Here is a 22179-nt window from a genome sequence, read left to right on the forward strand (position 1 = left end):
TGTGAGCCGAGATCACGCCATTGCACTCCAGCCTGGGCAACAAGAGAGAAACTCTGTCTCAAAAAAATAAAAAATAAAAGATAAAAAATAATAATAATAATAATAAAGATATGAGCTGGCATGAGTTAAAGTATATATAATAGGAAAAAAACAACAAAACCAAAAGTTGGTTCTTTGAAAAAATTAAGATTACTTTGTACCCCATAAATATATACAATTATAAATTGTCGGCCGGGCTCAGTGGCTCACGCCCATAATCCCAGAAAAAAAAAAAAAAAAAATTGGCTGGGCGCAGTGGCTCACGCCTGTAATCCCAGCACTTTGGGAGGCCAAGGTGGGCAGATCACCAGGTCAGGAGATGGAGACCATCCTGGCTAACATGGTGAAACCCCATCTCTACTAAAAATACAAAAAATTAGTTGGGCATGGTGGCACACACCTGTAGTCCCAGCTATTCAGGAGTCTGAGGCAGGAGAATCGCTTGAACCTGGGTGGCGGAGGTTGCAGTGAGCTGAGATCGCACCACTGCACTCCAGCCTGAGCAACAGAGCGAGATTCTATCTCAATAAAAAATAAAAATAAAAAATAAATAAAAAAGTAGACAGCCCTGGTAGCAGGCACCTGTAATCCCAGCTACTCAGGAGGCTGAGGCAGGAGAATTGTTTGAACCCAGGGGGCAGAGGTTGTAGCGAGCCAAGATCACGCCACTTCACTCCAGCCTGAACAAGAGCAAAACTCCGTCTCAAATAAAAACATTAAAGATATTAACTATGAATAAATTAGGAAACTACAAGTCCAGACAGATCTGGTCTGTGGCTTAAATAACTAGAAATAATGTCGACATCTCTATCCACCCATCCACCTTAGGCCCTCCTCACTTTAAATCTATGATTACAAAATAGAAAACTCGGCTGGGCGCAGTGGCTCATGCCTGTAATGCCAGCACTTTGGGAGGCCGAGGCAGGTGGATCACTTGAGGTCAGTAGCTCAAGACAGGGCTGGCCAACATTGTGAAACCCCACCTCTACTAAAAATACAAAAATTAGCCAAGCGTGGTGGCACATGCCTGTAGTCCCAGCTATTCAGGAGGCTGAGGCAGGAGAATCAATCACTTGAACCCGGGTGAGCCAAGATTGCACCACTGCACTCCAGCCTAGCCAACAGAGCTAGATTCTGTCTTAAAAATAAAAATAAAAAATAAAATAGAAAATTCAGTCTCTGGAGGAAATATACAAAAAGCCATAGGTGGCAATGTTAAAGTCTACACATATGCAATCTCTTCATATAATATTCAAAAATAGTAAAACTGCCTATTTGGCTTCCCTCTATTTAAGCTTAATAACCTTTCTACTTACTACTGCACTGTTCTATCCCTCCCTCTCCCTTCACTTTTAAGTGGGCCATAAAACACAACTGAGGCATATTCATATTTACTTGGATATAATTTTATTAGCATTAAAATCTGGTAAATGTTTATCTCTCCCACAAAATTAAATCTATATAGCTCTCAACTAGTTTTCCCTATGCCCCCATGAACCTTGAAAGAAACCCAAAGTTCAGCACCCCAGCTGACAATATAAAATGCTTAGACGGGAGTCATTCTTTGAGACGGTGTCTCGCTCTGTTGCCCAGACTGGAGTGCCATGGCAGGATCTCCGCTCACTGCAAGCTCCACCTCCCGGGTTCCCGCCATTCTCCTGCCTCAGCCTCCCGAGTAGCTGGGACTACAGGTGTGCACCACCATGCCGGGCTAATTTTTTGTATTTTTAGTAGAGACGGGGTTTCACCGTGTTAGCCAGGATGGTCTCGATCTCCTGACCTCGTGATCCACCCGCCTCAGCCTCCCAAAGTGCTGGGATTACAAGCATGAGCCACCGCGCCCGGCTAGGAAAATGTATTTTTAAAAATGATGTGATGACACAAAAATTACTTCCATTGCTTGATATGGTTTAATAGAATCAACCTTTATAGTCTCCAATGCCGTGAATAAGAGTTAAATAAGTCTAATGGCAGAAAAATCAAGTCATATATAATTAAGATGCTAACTTCCCCAGATAAAGAGACAAAATATTTTTCATCAGTTCTCCAATTTAAAGCAAGGCTATAATATTTTATTAAAAATATCTATTTTGGCCATGGTACCTCCTGCCTACGAGCCCAGCACTTTGGGAGGCTAGGACCAGTAGTTTGAGACCAGCCTGGGCAACATACTGAGAACCTGACTCTACTAGAATTTGAGACAGAGTTTCGCTCTTGTTGCCTGGAGTGCAATGGCACAATCTCGGCTCACCGCAACCTCCGCTTCCCGGGTTCAAGCGATTCTCCTGCCTCAGTCTCCTGAGTAGCTGGGATTACACGCATGTGCCACCATGCCCAGCTAATTTTGTATTTTTAGTAGAGATGGGGTTTCTCCATGTTGGTCAGGATGGTCTCGAACTACCAACCTCAGGTGATCCACCTGCCTTGGCCTCCGTAAGTGCTGGGATTACAAGCATGGGCCACCGCACCGGCCAGAAATTTTTAAAAATTAGGCCAGGCATGGTGGCTCACACCTGGAATCCTAACAATTTGAGAAGCCAAAGGAGGAGGATCACTTAAGCCCAGGAATTCAAGAACAGCCTGGGCAACACAGTGAAACCTTATCTCTCCAAAAAGTTTTTTTAATTAGCCAGGCATAGTGGCGAGCACCTGTGCGGTCCCAGCTACTTAGAAGGCTGCAAGAAAAAGAATGCTTAAGCCCAGGAGGTCAAAGCTGCAATGAGTTGTGATCAGGCCACTACATTCCAGCCTGGGTGACAAAGTGAGGCCTTCTCTCTCAAAAAAAAAAATAATAAAAATAAATAAATAAATACACACACACACACACACACACACACACTCATGCACGATATAATGACATTTCAGTCAATGACAAATCAGTAAGATTATAATGGAGCTGACAAATTCCTATCACCTAGCGATGTCGAAGCCACTGTAAGGATGTAGCACAAAACATTACTCACTTGTTTGTGGTAATGCTGGTGTAAACAAACTTACCGCACTGCAAGTCGTATAAAACTATAGCACGTAAAATCATGTATAATAAATAATACTTAATAACAAACTCGGCCAGGCGCAGTGGCTCACATCTGTAATTCCAGCACTTTGGGAGGCCGAGGCAGGCGGATCACCTGAGGTCAGGAGTTTGAGACCAGCATGGCCAACATGGTGAAACCCTGTCTCTACTATAAATACAAAATCAGCTGGGTGTAGTGGCACGCGGCTGTAGTCCCAGCTACTAGGGAGGCTGAGGCAGGAGAATCGCTTGAACCTGGGAGGTGGAGGCTGCAGTAAGCAGCCAAAATCACACCACTGCACTCCAGCCCGGGCAACAGAGTGAGATTCTGTCTCAAAAAAAAAGCCAGGTGCGGTGGCTCACGATTGTAATCCATGGGAGGCCGAGGCGGGTAGATCACAAGGTCAGGAGATCTGAGACCATCCTGGCTAACACGGTGAAACCCCGTCTCTACTAAAAATACAAGAAATTAGCCAGGCGTGGTGGCAGGCGCCTGTAGTCCCAGCTACTCTGGAGGCTGAGGCAGGAGAATGGTGTGAACCCGGGATGTGGAGCTTGCAGTGAGCCAAGATAGCGCCACTGCACTCCAGCCTGGGTGACACAGCAAGACTCCGTCTCTCTCTCTCACTCACACACACACACACACACACACACACACACACACCTTACTATGTTATTGGCTTATATATTTACTATACTATACTTTTAATCATTATTTTAGAATGTACTACTTATTAAAAGAAAGGGTAATTGTAAAACTGCCTCTGATAGGTCCTTCAGGAGGTATTCCAGAAGAAGGTACTATTATAGATGACAGCTGTGTTACTGCTTCTGAAGACTTTCCAATCGAACAAGATGTGGTGATTAAGACACTGATACGGATGATCCTGAGTCTGTGTAGGTCTAGGCTAATGTGTTTGCCATAGTTTTTTGAAAGACATTAAAAATGTAAGTTTTTCTTTTTCTTTCTCTTTTTTTAAAGACAGAGTCTCGCTCTGTTGCCCACGCTGGAGCACAGTAGCACGATCTCAGCTCACTGCAACCTCTGCCTCCCGGGTTCAAGCGATTCTCGTGTCTCAGCCTCCCCGGTAGCTGGGATTACAGGTGTGCACCATCATGCCCGGCTAAGTTTTGTATTTTTAGTAGAGATGGGGTTTCACCATGTTGGTCAGGCCAGTCTCCAACTCCTGGCCTCAAGTAATCCACCCGCCTCAGCCTCCCAAAGTGCTGGGATTACAGGCATTCACCTCCGTACCCAGTCCCCTTATCTTTTATACTGTGTTTTAATGTACATTTTCTGTGTTTAGATACACAAATACTTATCATTGCATTACAAGTGCCTATACTATTCACTTGTTATATACTGTAACATGCTGTACAGGCTGGTAGCCTAGGAACAACAGACTATACCATATAGCCTAAGTTGTGTGTAGGTTCTACCATCTAGGTTTGTGTAAGTACACAATGTTTGCAGGACAAAATCACCTGACAATGCATTTCTCAGAACATATCCCCGTCGCTAAGAGATGCATGATTGTATATCTAATCTTCCTATTAACCCAATTAGATATTTTCCCTAAGGTTTAAAGATATTTAGGCTCAGAGGATTTTCCTACTTCAATATTGGTGACAGCGGCAGATATGAAACCAACTCTTCCTCCAGAGCCCCAGGTCTTTCCAGTACCCATACATTTATTATCAAGACCACAAAATCCATAATTCATGCTCTACCAATATCAACTTTATACACCCAAATTTAAAATACAGGAGAATCACCTGTAGAGCTGATAAAATGCAGATTCCAAGGCCTCACCTCCAAAGATGCTCATTCAGTAGGTAAGGGAGAACAAGAATCTCAAAGTAAGAACTCTCAGAGGGTACTTTTTGTACTAACTGAAAAACTTCTCTTCAACCATTTCTAATCCTACAAGAGATACCTAGGGAGCTTACTAAATAAAATTTCTAATTCAGTTATCAATAGGTTATCAATATATTTTTTAAACTTTCAAGGTGACTCAAAAGTTGTTTTAAATCAGTTACCATTTTTTGGAATTTATACACTGAAGCTCTCGCATCCAGGTCCACCGTACTCCCCTCTCCTCACCACTGTGCAGGCCCACCGACCTCAACTAAAGCAACTTTTGCCATATCTAACTTTGAATTAGCCAAGAACTTGTCTGGGCTCTAATTCTAGCTCTGCCACCAAAGTGAGGTAACCCTGCAGTTCCTGTATAACATGACAGTGGGGTAGACTAAAACGGTCCTACTTATAATAACCTGTCGCTGTGCATTATCCAGAACCGTTTACACTCTTCCTTATTCCTGCTGCCTGTAATTAGCAGCAACTTTTACAACCTTCAGCAAACGGTCATGGAGGTCATGTAGAGTAAATCTAATTCATTCCATTTTGAGACTTGTGATGGGAAAATTAAAACTGAGTGCTTACATACTTACGTTCCAACTAATTATGTTCTCTTTATATGTCCACAAAGGGGACTGGCTACAGGCATTAGCAGATACTAAAACACAGTTAGCAATTTTATTATTATTATTTTTTTGGAGACAGGGTCTCACTCTGTTGCCCATACTAGGGTACAGTGATATGATCCTAGTTCACTGCAGCCTCAACTTCCTGGGCTCAGGGGATCCTTCCACCTAAGCCTCCCAGGTAGCTAGTACCACAGGTGCATGCCACCACACCCGGCTAATTTCTTTTTATTATTTCTTGCCCATGCTGGTCTCCAACTCCTAGGTTCAAGTGATCCTAGGTGGTTTACAGGTGTAAACCACCACACCCGGCCAGTTAGCAATTTTAAATAAGTATGAAGATATAGCATGGCCTAAAAACAAAAAGAACCTTGTAGCAAAACAAATCCCAGTTCTACTTCCTAGGTAGTGATCTAGTTTTTCCTTATTCAATCTCAGATCTCTACTTGGAAGATGAAGATAATCTTCACTCTTTTACAGGATTATTACAAGAGATTGAGGATATAATGACAAGCGCCTTATAGATATCCAGCAAATGCCTAAATATGGGTAAATATTATACCTAATAAGCACTAAGAAAAAGAGGATGAAATGAACACTATACACAAGATGATTATAACTGTATAAACTAATTACATAGGTAAAGAAAAGAAAAAATGCCAAGATGAGTAGTTTTGTTGTAGTACAGGAATTACGGGTGATTTCTTTCGTTTTCTACGCTTTTTATAATTTGGTTACATTTTACAATAAAAACAAATGCAAAACTTGCAAATATAGTTTGCACATTGCAAGATTTTTACATGCAAACGCTTAAGTTCTATATGCTATCCACACTTACTCAAAAAAACTCACATGAAGAGCTTTTAAGGCTATCTTCTTAAAATGGCTTCATGTAGTACACCAAGTGATACAGGCAAAATCTGAATTCTGACATAAGTAGTAGGCACACTGAACATCTCTTAAGAACCAACAGAAATTGCAATACCAAGTGCAAATGAGTTGGAAAGTAGAACAACTGCCAGCCCCTGTCCCTTCCCACTCTATATCCAACAGTTCACACTGGGCATTGGCCATTTTCTTCATCTTTCTGTCTTTTCCTACCCATCCTTTTAGACCCAATTCAAATTAAGTCTTCCATAAAAGTTTCTTGGTAACTCTAGCTCTAACTGATCTTGCTATTTTTCTATACTTGGTCTCACACTGTCAATTAGTACTTTAATATATGCTGCCCTAGAATGTTTCATTTGATACATCGTAATTCCTTGATATCTTTTCCCAATGGCTAACTGGAGTTAAATCAGTTCAACAAGGGACTATTTGTTTATTCAGCAAGGAATGAAAAGCATTAGGGTACTACTTATTGGGCCCATTGGAACTAGAATTTGGTCCAGGAGGTGGCAGCAGCATGCATATTTAAACTGTTACCTGCTTTGTGTAGGAGAAAGAAGCAAGGATCTGAGCTGCCACTTTTTCCTTGCTCATGTGCAGACTTACAGGATTTCAATGAATGTAAAAAAGCAGGAAGAGAACATGTTTGCCCTAATTCAAAGAACAGAGCTTTTTTTTCTCCTCTGCATAAACTCCTAAGGAACTATAAGAACAGTCCTTCATCATGCTGTCCCTTAAAGGCAGGCAGGCAGGCAAAGCCAATGCTGTAAGCCTTCCCTATCTCCCTCCTGGGTAACTCTTCCTCATCCCTCCAAACCTGAACCCAGACTAAATCACCCAACACCTTTAGAAGAGATGCTGAACTTGCTGAATCCTCATACTTCTCCCATCTCAAAACAGATCCTTCTACCTCATCTTCCATGCATCATTCCCATTTTTAAAAATTCATTGTCATCTAGTGTGTTTCAAATTATGCTTCATAGGAGAGATGCTTCAGGTATCTTCTGGGAGAAGGGAAGCTGAACATGTAAAAATCATTCGTGAGTTTCCAAGAAAAGTTTCGTTTGCAGGGAAAAAAAGAATTCCAATGCTAAAAACTGTTACAGGAGTAATCTTTACTTCTGTAGGTAAGCAGAATGGCTCATACTTGAGTGATTCTTGGTTTAAACTATTCAAGATATACTAAACGATTCTAGCATTGCCCACTAGCCCTTGTCCCACAAATGTGTAAGCATGGAAAAATAGCAGTCCTCCCTGGATCTATCTTTAGCCACATCAAAATCAGAATGCTGCCATTCTTCATATTCAACTCTGTATTTCAGACATTTTTACATAGTCTAATTTACCAAAACAGCCCATACTAGGCAAACAAAAGAGCTTTATAATAGCTCTTTAAGGCTTGGAACAGAGGTTGAAAGATACCGACTCTGCAAGCACAAAGATAAAGAAACATGCAGAGTCTTTTGAATGAAGTACGGAGATCAAAACTTTCAAGTCTCTAATAGCAAAGCAACTTTTTATTCAACAGACATCATTGGCATCTGCAGTCATCTGTTACCTCTCTGCAGCCTCTGAGTAAGTGTACTCTACCCTACTGCTTGAAGTTCCATACAGGCTGTGTATCCCCTATCTGAAATTCTTGGGATAAGAAATGTTTTGGATTTCAGATTTTTTTAATATTTGTAGATACATACTGGTTGAGCATCCCTAATCTGAAAATCCAAAATAGGAAATGCTCCAATGAACATTTTCTTCAGTGTCATGTGTGCAGTTTCAGACTTTGGGGCATCTCAGATTTTCAAATTAGGAATACTCAACCTGAATAGCCCCTTCCTTGTTCTCTTTCTAAAACTCAAACTATTTTCTCTCAATCTCTTTCACTTGCTCCCTCTTTATCCTTCAAATTTTGTTATTTCTGGGGAATTTTTTCCATAGTCCTTTTCTCACTCGTGTTGGCTCTAGAACCACACTGCAGAATTAGATCACCAGCTTTACTTTCGTATCTCATGTGCCTTTGCAAAGTTATTTACTCTTTTCTGTGTTTTAATGTTTTCATCAGTAAAACTGTGCTAGTTATACCTACCTCACAAGGATGCAAGAATTAAATGAACATACATTTAAATATATATTCAAGACAACTGTATGCTAGACACTGTACAGAGCATTCAGTAACTGTTAGCCATTCTTATTACAAGAATCTTTGAAAAGTCAAACTCTTCCATGCCTTTACCTATCCTGAGGGTTGAAAATTCAAATTCCTGTCAACAATCTGAGCTCCAGATTCCCAACTGCCTACTATCACCTGGCTGCTGCTACTATCACAGGCACCTGAAACTATTTCCAAAAGCCAATACAACCCCAAATCCTAACCCTAAACTGCTGCTCCTCTCATCATCTTTAATTTTTGAAAAACTAGTCAACAAATATGTCTACCACATTCTTCATATCCAGTTTCCCATTCCCACTGTCCTAGTTCAGGCCCTCATCATCTTTTTTTCCCCAGAATACTGTAAAAGCATCTCATTTAGTCTCTGACCCATCTCCCACCTTTTCTTTTTTTTTTTTTTTTGAGACAGTCTCGCTCTGTCACCTAGGCTGGAATGCAGTGCTGCGATCTCGGCTCACTGTAACCTCTGCCTCCCAGGTTCAAGTGATTCTCATCCCTCAGCTTCCCGAGTACCTGGGACTATAGGACTATAGGCACACACCACCACTCTTGGCTAATTTTTTTTGAGACGAAGTTTTGCTCTTGTTGCCCAGGCTGGAGTGCAGTGGAGCAATCTCGGCTCACTGCAACTGCCGCCTTCTGGTTTCAAGTGATTCTCCTGCCCCAGCCCCCCGAATACAGACGCCTGCCACCATGCCCAGCTAATTTTTGTTTTAGTAGAGATGGGGTTTCACCATGTTGGCCAGGCTGGTCTTGAACTCCTGACCTCGTGAACTGCCCACCTCAGCCTTCCAAAGTGCTGGGATTACAGGCATGAGCCACCGCACCCGGCCAAGTGTTTTTTTTTTTTTTTTTTTTTTTGAGACACAGTCTCGCTCTTTCGCCCAGGCTGGAGTGCAGTGGCGCTATCTCAGCTCACTGCAAGCTCCGCCTCCAGTGTTCACACCATTCTCCTGCCTCAGCCTCCTGAGTAGCTGGGACTACAGGCGCCCGTCACCACACCCGGCTAATTTTTTTGTATTTTTAGTAGAGACAGTGTTTCGCCATGTTGGCCAGGCTGGTATCAGACTCATGGCCTCAAATGACCTGCCAACCTTGGCCTCCCAAAGTGTTGGAATTAGAGACGTGAGCCACCTCACCCAGCCTAATAGATGTTTTGATAAGTTGCTTACCTAAGCTTCCATTTGTCGATCTATAAATACAGGATATTGCCTCCCAGGTTGGTATGGGGATTAAAGTAAGGCTATGAAAGTACCTAACATGGTGCCTAACAACGTCAATGCTCAGTAAGTGTTTCATCCTTCCCATCCTCCACACTGTTATTCCCTAATTAACTACCCTCCCTTACAACCAAACTAAAACACAGGTAAAGAATAAAATCCTAGGCCAAGCGCGGTGGCTCATGCCTGTAATCCCAGCACTTTGGGAGGCCAAGGCAGGCAGATCACCTGAGGTCAGGAGTTTGAGACCAGCCTGGCCAACATGATGAAACCCCGTCTCCACTAAAAATACAAAAATTAGCCAGGCATGGTGACGGGTGCCTGTAATCCCAGCTACTCGGGAGGCTGAGGCAGGAGAATCGCTTGAACCTGGGAGGGGGAGGTTGCAGGGAGCCAAGATCGCGCCATTGCACTCCAGCCTGGGGGACAAGGCGACATTTTGTCTCAGAGAAAAAAAAAAAGAATAAAATCCTGAAACTCTTCATATACTTGCCCAATCAACCTCTCCAGCGTTATCACTTATCATTCTATACCACATTAAACTTCTCATTCTGAAAACACACCATAAGCATTCTCAAGACTATGTTTCTGAACATGCTCTTACTAGAATGCCATTTTTTTGGAAGACAGGGTCTCACTGTCGCCCAGACTGGAGTACAGTGGTACCATCATGACTCACCGCAGACTTGACGTCCCGGGCTCAAGCAATCCTCCTGTCTCAGCCTCCTGAGCAACTAGGACTACAGGTGTGCCTCATCACACCTGGCTTTTTTTTTTTTTTGGTAGAGACAAGATTTCATTATGTTGCCTAGGCTGGTCTCAAACTCCTGGGTTCAAGTGATTCTCTTGCTGCAGCCTCCCCAAAGTGCGAGGATTACGGGCATGAGCCACTGCACCTAGCCATTTCTCTACTTTTCTATCTGGCAAACTTCATAGATCATGGAGCAGTCCATGAGCTTCGGGGTGAGAGACTCAGTGGCTCTCCAGGTGTAATATACAAACATGAAACATGTTTTGAGCAACTTCTTTGCTAAACTGGATAATAGTTTTTCAAATATTAGAATATTTCCTCAAAAAAAATTTTTTTTTCTAGAGACAGTCTCCTGCTGTCACCCAGGCTGGGGTGCAGTGGCATGATCATAGCTCACTGCAGCTTTCATTTCCTGGACTCAAGCAATCCTCCTGCCTCAGCCTCCTGAGTAGCTGTACTTTAGTTATGCACCACCAAGTCTGGTTAATTTTTTAAAAATTTTTTGTAGAGACAAGGTCTCGCTATGCTGCCCAGGCTGGTCTCAAACTCCTGAGCTCAGGCAATCCTCCCACCTCAGCCTCCCTAAGTGTTGGGATTACAGGCGTGAGCCACTGTGCAGGACAAATTTTTGTGTTATTGAAAAAAAGTGTTTAAGAGCTACAGTCGTGACACACAAATTTAATCTGCAATCAATATTTTCTCCATCACTATCAAGTCTAGACAATCAGCAAAAATTAAACACTGATTTGTATACAGCATTTATCAATTTCCATGATGTAACTAACACCTGGGCCGGGCATGGTGGCTCACACCTGTAATCCCAGCACTTTGGGAGGCTGAGGCAGGCAGATCACAAGGTCAGGGGTTCGAGACCAGCCTGGCCAATATGGTGAAACCTCGCTTCTACTAAAAATACAAAAATTAGCTGGGCGTGGTGGCAAGCACCTGTAGTCCCAGCTACTTGGGAGGCTGAGGCAGCCCTGAACCCGGGAGGTGGGGGATGCAGTGAGTTGAGATCACGCCACTGCACTGCACTCCAGCCTGGGCAACAAGTGAGACTGCGTCTCAAAAACAACAACAACAAAAACACCACAGCTGATTTCAGATCACCAATGTGTTATCAGTGTGTAACAGCATATTATATATTGATACAACAGCTGTAAATAACCTCGTGAGTAATGAATTTGAATATTATCTAATACAATGGTAATTATAATGTAATTTAATGTACAGAAAGGTATTCTTGAAAGCTAAACAGCTGGCTCCAACTAGCCAACTCCAACACATCGCTGGAGAGACTTGTGTTAAAGACCAACTCCAACACTTACTAGCTATGAGACTTTGGATAAATAACCTCTGAGCCTCTTCCTTTATCTGAAATATGAGAATTACAGTGTTAGATAAAATAGCTAAGCTTCTGTGTGTACTATGTGCCAAGCACTGTGCTGCCATTTGAGTGCTTATCATTCTATTATTACTTATTTGGCAGGGTTCCAATGTTATTGCCTCCATGAATTCTTAATTTCCCCCAAGTAATTAATCACTTCTCCAGAATGCCAAAAATGTATTCATTTCTCTATTACAGCTCTTATCCCATATTTTATCCATTTTGCTGTCCTCCTAAAACCCTCTGCTTCTAAGGCAAAGATGGTGTCTTGTTTCTCTGTTCCATCCCAGCAATTAACACAAACGTTTGTTGAAAGATAAATACAAAGGGCATGGTTCAGAGATCCAAATTCCATGTTATCTATTCTCTTCTAGTCCTCCTTTAAGGAGGCTGCAGAAAGAGGCATTTTATCTATTCACAAAGCAAGGAAGGTGATGAGTAATACAAATAAAATTTCCTTAACCCTTTTGGCAGATAGACAAGTATATTTATCTGCAAGACAAAAATAGACATAGATGGCCTTAGGATTTTACAAAAAAATGCTCATGTTTGTCATCCTGGTTTAAAACAGGATGCCCACTCACTAGATCTGAAGAAGCAATAAAACAGTGGTGGGGAGGTTAGATACTAAATGGGAGCCAACAGTATCACATGGTTATTTACTTCCTAAGGATTTAATATATTTAGCTCAAGTGAGGATGTTTTCCTCTTTTATATCACAGAAACTTGAATTTTTTTTGAGACCGTCTCGCTCTGTCACCCAGGCTGGAGTGCAGTGGTAAAATCTCTGCTCACTGCAACCTCCACCTCCCGGGTTCAAGAGATTCTCCTGCCTCAGCCTCCTGAGTAACTGGGATTACTAGCGTGCACCACCATGCCCGGCCTTTTTTTTTTTTTTTGAGACAGTCTCGCTCTGTCACAAAGGCTGGAATGCAGTGGCATGATCTCAGCTCACAGTAACCTCCGTCTCCCTAGTTCAAGCGATTCTCATACCTCAGCCTCCTAACTAGCTGGTATTACAGGCACGAGCCACCACGCCTGGCTAATTTTTGTATTTGTTGTAGAGACAGGGTTTCACCATGTTGCCCAGGCTGGTCTTGAACTCCTAGGCTCAAGTGATGTGCTCATCTCAGCCTCCCAAAATGCTGGGATTACAGGCATGAGTCACTGCATCCAGCCTATAAATTTAATAAGCTTTTTCACAGTTTAAGAAACAATTTTTCATTAATATGTATATAGTAAATGTATTTAAAAACTACCCACATACCTAATCTGTAACAAAATTCACTGAGAATGCACCAATCCCTTCTGTCATCCACAGCTTTCTGGCCTCAAGTCCGTTCTTACTTATTTTACGTGTAACAAATACTTCGGTCAGAAATTATGAAACAAATAACCTTTCTAAAAAGATCTGTTTCAAAGGACAAATTCATCTTCACGAACCTCAAATGTTATCCTGAGTCAGCTAATCCTCTTTTATCCCTTGGTTTCTCTAGTCCAGACTACCCTATGTATGAACCCCCTCTACAACATCCCTAGTTTAGTTTCTATAACATATCTCTTTTAGTTTCTACCTGAAATTCTCTTGTGACTAAGAACTTCGTTTTTAGCAAGTTTTCCATTTACAAAAATATTTCTCCCTATAACCTCTATCCATTTGTTCTAGCTTTGTCTTTTGACATGAAGAATCTAGTCTTAAGAAAATTTGAGCTGGGCGCGGTGGCTCATGCCTGAAAACCCAGCACTTTGGGAGGCCAAGCCAGGCGGATCACAAAGTCAAGGGTTCAAAGACCAGCCTGCCCAACATGGTGAAACCCTGTCTCTACTAAAAATACAAAAATTAGCCGGGCATGGTGGTAGCCGCCTGTACTCCCAGCTGCTCGGGAGGCTGAGGCAGGAGAATCGCTTGAACCTGAGAGGTGGAGGTTGCAGTGAGCCGAGATCACGCCATTGCCCTCCAGCCTGGGTGACGACAGTGAAACTCAATCTCAAAAAAAAAAAAAAATTTTTTTTCAAAAATTTCAATAGCACAAAAGGGTATACAGTGAAAAGTCAAAAAATCCTACTGGTCCCATTTAATACCAATGACTTTTTTTTTTAGACTAAAACTCAAACTGTTGCCACCACAATCACATTTCCTCTGTATCTCAACTCTCTCCTCACTCTCCATTTGCTCTGCAGTTATTCAGAAAAATCATTTACCCAAGTACCCAATTAAGTCTACTTTTTTTTCTATTTCATTAATTTTTGTCTCCCAGGGCTCCATCATCCATTGAATCAAACAAGATGCTGGACTTTAAAAGAATTAGTCCTTTGTCCTCTCTACTTGACTGCTTCCCTTATTCTTGACTACTTCCCTCATTTTTACTTGTAGTTAAAGGGCTAGAAACAAGACAAAAATTAAACCAATTATGAAATTTCTTTAAAAAAAATTGACTCATTCAGGAAGTTTACTCTCCTTTCTCCCAGACTATTCCAAAGTTGAGTCAAAAGACAAATGCGGCTGGGTGTGGTGGTGGCTCACGCCTGTAATCCCAGCACTTTGGGAGGCCGAGGCGGGCGGATCACGAGGTCAGGAGATCGAGACCATCCTGGCTAACACGGTGAAATCCCGTCTCTACTAAAAATACAAAAAAATTAGCCGGGCGTGATGGCAGGCGCCTGTAGTCCCAGCTACGTGGGAGGCTGAGGCAGGAGACTGGCATGAACCCGGGAGGCGGAGCTTGCAGTGAGCCAAGATTGTGCCACTGCACTCCTGCCTGGGCGACAGAGCGAGACTCCCGTATCAAAAAAAAAAAAAAAAAAAAAAAGAAAGAAAGGCTCTTAAATGTTGCCTTCTTCTAGATAACAGTTGCACAATGATTCCCTCAACAAAACTTTTCAGGAAAAAAGTTTATGTAGCAATATACATAGAACTTAGCCAAGACCACAAAGCATATACCCCTTTAGTAAGAATTTCTGACTCTGTGGTAAAATACTAATTTTAAAAAACCATATACCTTTGACACATTTAACTACTAAAGGACAGATGTAAATATTTATACAAAAGGATGTTCAGTGTAGTGTTATTTTAATTAGAAAAAATAAAATACAAATTGTTGACATATTCAACAATTAGGGATTGGTAAATTATAGTAAGTCTGACAATACTATGAAGCCAACAAAAGTGATGTCATAGAGGAATACTTAACTGGGGAAAGGTTCTAAATAAATGCAGAAAGGCTACACAATAGTATCTGCAGTATTCAACAAGGTAAACTACACCTTAAGCACAGTATACTGCTTTTTAAAAAAATAAAAGTAAGTCACATCTATCAAACATGTCACTAAAATTTGCTCTAAGTTTCAAGCCTGACAGATCTAATGCTTGAAAGTTCTATGTTACTCAATTAGATCATGCAGAACAAGTCAGTAATAATACTAGGCAAAAATGGCTGTGGCTCTCCTTCAGTGTGTTCTGCCAAGATACTGCCCAATCATGGAACTTTAAAACAGCTGTGACACCTTCAGGATGAAGTTTAAGTACTTCCCTACTTCTTTATGGGGTTACCACCCATCTGGCATGAAAGCTTCTGCAATCTCGTAAATACTACAAAGGTACACACACAAACACTTCACCTAAGGGAGTCTACCGTCTCAATGAGCTAGGAGCCCCATTCTCATAAAACCTGCTTGTTCTTTAAAGCCTAATAAAGATTTAAGAACAGTTTACAATCAGTTATGTAAAGATGTTAAGGAAAATAGTAACCAACAGGAGAGTAAGGCAGTACTAACTAAAATGGTAACTGGGCTTAGAAGCAATCATAGGCATCTTCCTGAAATCCCAGCAGTTTGTTTTTTTTTTTTTTGAGATGGAGTCTCGCTCTGTCGCCCAGGCTGGAGTCCAGTGGCGCCATCTTGACTCACTGCAAGCTCTGCCCCCTGGGTTCACGCCATTCTCCTGCCTCAACCTCCCAAGTAGCTGGGACTACAGGAGCCTGCCACCACACCCAGCTAATTTTTTCTAGTTTTAATAGAGACGGGGTTTCACCGTGTTAGCCAGGATGGTCTCGATCTCCTGACCTCGTGATCTGCCCGCCTCAGCCTCCCAAAGTGCTGGGCTTACAGGCATGAGCCACCACGCCCAGCCAATGCCAGCAGTTCTTACAAGAGAGTAGACTAAAAAGTAACCTGACACAAGTATAATTGAAGCCTTTATTTGGTGGTTTGTTCACCAGCTGACAACTAGGATACTCACTTATCAAGAGTCTTTATGGGCTGGGTGTGGTGGCTCACGCCTGTAATCCCAGCACTTTGGGAGGCAGAGGCGGGAGGATCACAAAGTCAGGAGATCAAAATCATCCTGGCTAACACAGTGAAACCCCTGCACTCCAGCCTAGGCGACAGAGCGAGACTCGTCTCTCAAAAAAAACAAAACAAAACAGTAAAAAAAAAGTCTTTATGGAATGGGTTTTTTTTTTTTTTTTTTAGACAAGAGTTTTGCTCTTTCACCAGGCTGGATTGCAATGGCTCAATCTCGGCCCACTGCAAGTAGTAGCTGGGATTACAGGCACCTGCCACCATGCCCAGCTAGTTTTTGTATTTTTAGTAGACACAGGGTTTCACCATGTTGACCAGGCTGGTCTCGAACTCCTGACATCGTGATCTGCCCGCCTCAGCCTCCCAAAGTGCTGGGATTACAGGCATGAGTTACCGCGCCAGGCAATGGTTTTTAAAAAGAACCATTAGTTAGCTTACCAAAGATCCTAAATTCTGTTTATTATTGCACTCATTCTATGAAAACATTAAAAGGCTGGTCAATTCCAACATATGAATCTTACACCTACATATCAAGTTCAATTATCATTAACTGAACCACTCTAGCAAACATAATCAAAATACATACTTGATTAAAAGCTGAATTTTTTTTTTTTTTTTTTGAGACGGAGTATAGGCTAGGCTTGAGGGCCTAGGCTTGAGGGCAATGGCACCATCTCAGCTCACTGCAACCTCTGCCTCCCAGGTTCTAGCGATTCTCCTGCCTCAGCCTCCCAAGTAGCTGGGATTACAGGCATGCGCCACCACCCCCAGCCAATTTTGTATTTTTTAGTAGAGACAGGGTTTCTCCATGTTGATCAGGCTGGTCTCAAACTCCTGACCTCAGTTGATCCGCCCACCTCGGCCTCCCAAAGTGCTGGGATTACAGGTGTGAGCCACAGGGCCTGGCCAAAAGCTAAATTAACAAAACCCAAATTTGCTACTTGTTTGTTTAGACAGAGTCTCGCTCTGTCGCCCAGGCTGGAGTGCAGTGGCATGATCTCAGCTCACTGCAACCCCTGCCTCCCGGGTCCAAGAAATTATCCTGCCTCAGCCTCTCAAGTAGTTGGGATCACAGATGCCCACAACCACACCCAGCTAATTTTTTTTTTTTTTTTTTAGTATTTTCAGTAGAGACGGATTTCACCATGCTGGCCTCAAACTGCTGACCTCAAGTGATTGGCCCGCCTCTGCCTACCAATGTGCTGGGATTACAAGCATGAGCCACCCGTGCCCAGCCTGCTACTCCATTTCTAAACCCATATTTCTTCATCTGGCCCCAGCAATGCAAAATTGAAAAGAAAATGACCCTGTATTTCCCCACTGGCCCTAACACATACAAGTCTATCTTAACAACTATGCTGTGCATTAAATTCATCATTTCCTTCCTGCTTTTAATCACAAGATGTAGGACAGAATTTTATTAGAAAGATTAATAAGATAGTACACATTTCAAGTGGACAAACCAAGCACCTAGATGCCCCTCAGACGTCTATAAATCTGCTATGCCACTAAAAGATGCCTAAAAGATCATGGCCTCCTTACTTGTCCCTCTAGAAACAGAAGCCTGATGACCACTTTAGAGCTCTTCAGATGTCTAGCAAAAAGCACCAATAAACTATCTTTTTCTACAAAATACTGTAAATTTTATTTATTTTTGATACAGAGTCTCACTCTGTTGCACTGGCTGGAGTGCAGTGATGCAATCATGGCTCACTACAGCCTCAAACTCCTGGGCTCAAGGGATCCTCCTTCCTCAGCCTCCAAAGTAGCTAGGACAACAGGTGTGTGCCACCATGCCCAGCTAATTTTTTTTTTTTTTTTTAGAGAGATGGGGTCTCACTACATTGCCCGGGCTGGTCTTAAACTCCTAGGCCCAAGCAATCCTCCTGCCTCGGCCTCCCAAAGTGTTGGGATTACAGGTGTGAGCCACCACGCCAGGCCAAAATATGGTAGTTTTTTTTTTTTTTTTTTGAGGGCGGGGAGGAGATGGGAGTTTAGCTCTTGTTGCCCAGGCTAGAGCACGATCTCGGCTCACCGCAACCTCTGCCTTCAGGGTTCAAGTGATTCTCCTACCTCGGCCTCCCAAGTAGCTGTGATTACAGGCATGTGCCACCACACCTGGCTAATTTTGTACTTTTAATAGAGACGGGGTTTCTCCATGTTGGTCAAGCTGGTCCTGACCTCAGGTGATCTGCCCACCTCAGCCTCCCAAAGTGCTGGGATTACAGGCGTGAGCCACCATGCCAGGCCTAATATGGAAGATTTTAAGTTAAACTATTAAACTGTGGGGAAGAGAGGAGTTTAAAGGACTATCAAAAAGGAAGTTTATTAGCCAACTTTTCAATAATCTGCTTCTCCATTCCCAATGCTTTTAGTGTCACTGACAAGTATAACTCCGATTTCTTATTAATCTGTACCCACTGGAAGATAAAATAGCAACTATCCGTACTTTAACTATGTACCTCCAAGATGATTCTACCAACGAGCCCTTCTTCCACTGCTAAAAGGAGTAAGTTCTCATAGAGCAGCCTAACAATGCCTCAGATCCTAAATCACGTATAAGATCCCTATGAATTCATAACAAATTTAAGGAAAACATTGCTTGTTAGACTTTATTTTATATTTGAGATTAATCAACTCAGGATTCTCTCAATCACTAGTATACAGATCTTCAAAGAAAAATTTATCCTTGCTCATAAACTTTTCACCTACTTCCTACATTTAACAATGTCTAGGCCAGCTGCAGTGGCTCACACCTGTAATCCCAGCACTTTGGGAGGCAGGGGCAGATCACTTGAGCTCAGGAGTTCAAGACCAGCCTGGGCAACATGGCAAAACCCAGCTCTACAAAAAACATGAAAAACTAGCCGGGCACGGTGGTGCATGCCTGTGATCCCAGCTACTCAGGAAGCTGAGATGGGGGGATCACTTGAGCCCAGAAGATGGAGGCTGGAGTGGGCCGACATCATGCCACTGCACTCCAGCCTGGGCAACAGAGTGAGAACCCTGTCCAAAAAAAAGCAAGTATAAATCCCAGATAATATATCATTATCTGCTCCAACCAGTTTTATCATCCTCTTATAATCCTAAGTTTACATTCACTCAATACTCACAGAGCAAACGCTACCAACTCTTTCAAATTCAACTCTAGTGTGAATCCATTCCTCATCATTCCGCCCAAGATTCCCACTTGTTACAGAGGAATCAGAAGTGACTTTTACACCGCCAATTGTCACAGGGAAGACAGAAGTGATTTCAAGAGTTGGTGATGACATATCGACTCTTGAAAATAACCACAAAACCCCAGCTAGGCCAAGTTAATCCAACAGAGAACATTTCGATTTTTCTCTGCCACATTACAGACTCAATCTTCTGCTTTAATTTCAATGGTTTTATCACTTCCATTACCCCTCTGCATCTCTTTGACTCATTCTTCACCTTTCTGCATCATGTACTGTTTCTGTTTGATTTCCTTGTACTGCTTCTGCTTTCCTTTCAAAGTCCGTATTTCTGTTCTCTACTAATGTTCTCATATTCCTTCACATTAGGGTTCAAGTATTAAAACCAATTATACTTCTATAAAGCCTTGAACTGTTAGGTGATACTGTATTCATTTACAGAGTTTTTATTAACAGTTCACTATATAATACCTCTTCTGTTCTCTCTAGTTCCTCCTTCCCTAAAAATCTTAAGAATGATAAGTGGGTTACCTTTTTAACACTTTCTTCTTCCTCTTGGCGTTTCTCATAGTGTGAGAAGTCATCAAAAATGGAAGTGGTGTGCTTGTAGCTGGCTATAATTTTCAACACCTGCTTAGCCTTTTCCAGAGGCACTTCCTGAGTGTCCCTAGAGTTGGTCACTGGTTTATTCTCGTTGTTCTCTAGGCGAATGTGTCGCAGTTGGCTATTGGGAACGTCCTTCACAAAAATCCACCTGACATCAAAACGACCCTTCCATTTGTCCTGGGACCACACACCTGCACATGTGTTGTAGTCCACAGCAGATTTCATTTCTGCAACGCCACAGAAGTGTCCACTGCCGTTGACACTGAAAAGTAAGTAAACGGGGCCTTTCCCGTTCATGGAACGATAAGCAGCATCCAGTCTCTTGTTACCATGCTCTGTGCTGCACCAAATATTATACTTAATGGAACGGTGAATATCATCCTCAGAGTAGCTCTTAATGATGAAAACCCGGCCATGTTTCAGATTCCAGTCAAAATCTTTGGGGTTATAGTTATTAATGGACCGAAGCTTCTCCAACACTGGGTGGGGTTCTGAAGGAGTAGATCCAGAACCAGCCTGAGACTGTCCTACTCCATTACCATCCACCCCGTTATGACCGAACCCACTGCCACGGTTCCGAGGTGCTACCCAGCGGGTTGGCTGAGCTGCCTGTTGCTGGACTGAAAGCTGGGCAGGCTGTGGTGGAGGTGGAGGCAATGGCTGTGTCTGTTGCCCTACTGATGCCTGAGCCACTGGTGGGCTATTGTTAGCCTGCTGACCTACAGGCTGAGGAGACCCCTGGGTTGGCTGACCTATATTCTGAACCAAAGCCTGTGAGGGGGCTTTTGCAACGGGACCCTTGTTATCCCAAGTTCCAATATCCATGTTATGCTTTATCGGGGGTGGCGGAAGACTTGACCCTGCAATGCCATTCTTGGTCTTCAGTTTAGGTTGCTGTTTTGCAGGCTTGCTAGCAATATCAGCCCAAGATGCTGGTTTTGGAGGAGCAATGGTGGCTGGAGGCAAACTATTGGAAGCCACGATGTTACTAGTAATGGACCCGCTACCAACAGCAGAACCTACAACTTTTGGAACACTGCTTGCAACTTCTGTGCTACCCAACTTCAGTGCTGCCATCCCTTGGTCTATAGTATTCATGCCAGGAGCCTTATTGAGGGTCTCATTGGCAAAAGCTGACTGTCCATCAATCATGGCTCCACCTAAGGAGCTAGGTGCATAAGCATAATTGCTACTATATCCAGAGCTCTGAGTAGACTGTCCCTGAGAACTGTTATTTCCCCATGCTGAGAAGTCAATCCCACTGGGAAAGAAATTAAAACCATGCTGACCAAGAAATGGAGTGCTACCTAGGGCTCCCGGTTGCCCAAACATTGCATCTGGTAGGAAGTGGGGCTCTCCGTTGCTCAGCTGTCCGTAAGAAGTTAAGTAGGGCATGGCTGTGTCACCCCCAGTAGACCAAGCAGCTTCACCCAAAGAATAGGAGAAGCCAATGGAGGGACTGTAGTAACTGGGTAAGTAGGAATCTGACATGGCAGTATATGCATTATTCTGTGGAAGAAAAAAAAAAGGCAAATCAAAACACAAAAAATTAACATCGGGCTATTTCCTCCCCCCACCTAGTCACGCAATTCAAATATACTATAAAAAGCAGTGTGCACACTGGACGCGGTGGCTCACACCTGTAATCCCTACACTTTGGGCGGTGGAGGCGGGTGGATCACCTGAGGTCAGGAGTTCGAGACCAACCTGGCCAACACGATGAAACCCTGTCTACTTGGGAGGCCTGAGGCAGGAGAATCACTTGAACCCAGGAGGCGGAGGTTGCAGTGAGCTTAGATCGCACCACTGCACTCCAGCCTGTGGGCAACAAGAGTGAAACTCCATCTCAAAAAAAAAAAAAAAAAAACAGTGTGCAGCACATCAGATGATTTCCTATAAACACAAGGGCATTTTTTATATCATAAGAAATTTTGGTGTAATAATTGAAATGTTTAAACATTTAAAGTTAAGCTGATACAGTGAATATGGGCCTTAGCTTTAGCACTACAACTAAGTAAACAGAAAACTTAGCATTTCACAAACTGTTTAAGTCCTGAGTGTTGAGATAATCCTTTTATCAACTTCCTACACGAACCAAGTGATAATAAAACAAGAATAACAAAAAGAAATGGAAATTTCA

The 22179-nt window shown here is 42.7% G+C and overlaps 1 protein-coding gene across 1 annotated transcript in view; it reads right to left on the bottom strand.

The window, feature by feature from the left end:
- Window positions 1–22179, bottom strand: part of YTHDF2 (YTH N6-methyladenosine RNA binding protein F2) — a 33673-nt gene that overhangs the window by 5751 nt on the left and 5743 nt on the right. Inside the window, exon 4 of the mRNA XM_054497952.1 lies at window positions 19965–21548. Coding sequence (XP_054353927.1) covers window positions 19965–21548 — 1584 coding nt within the window. The remainder of the gene's footprint in view (window positions 1–19964; window positions 21549–22179) is intronic.

Source organism: Pongo pygmaeus, chromosome 1 (genome assembly GCF_028885625.2).
Source record: "Pongo pygmaeus isolate AG05252 chromosome 1, NHGRI_mPonPyg2-v2.0_pri, whole genome shotgun sequence".
Lineage (NCBI taxonomy): Eukaryota > Metazoa > Chordata > Mammalia > Primates > Hominidae > Pongo > Pongo pygmaeus.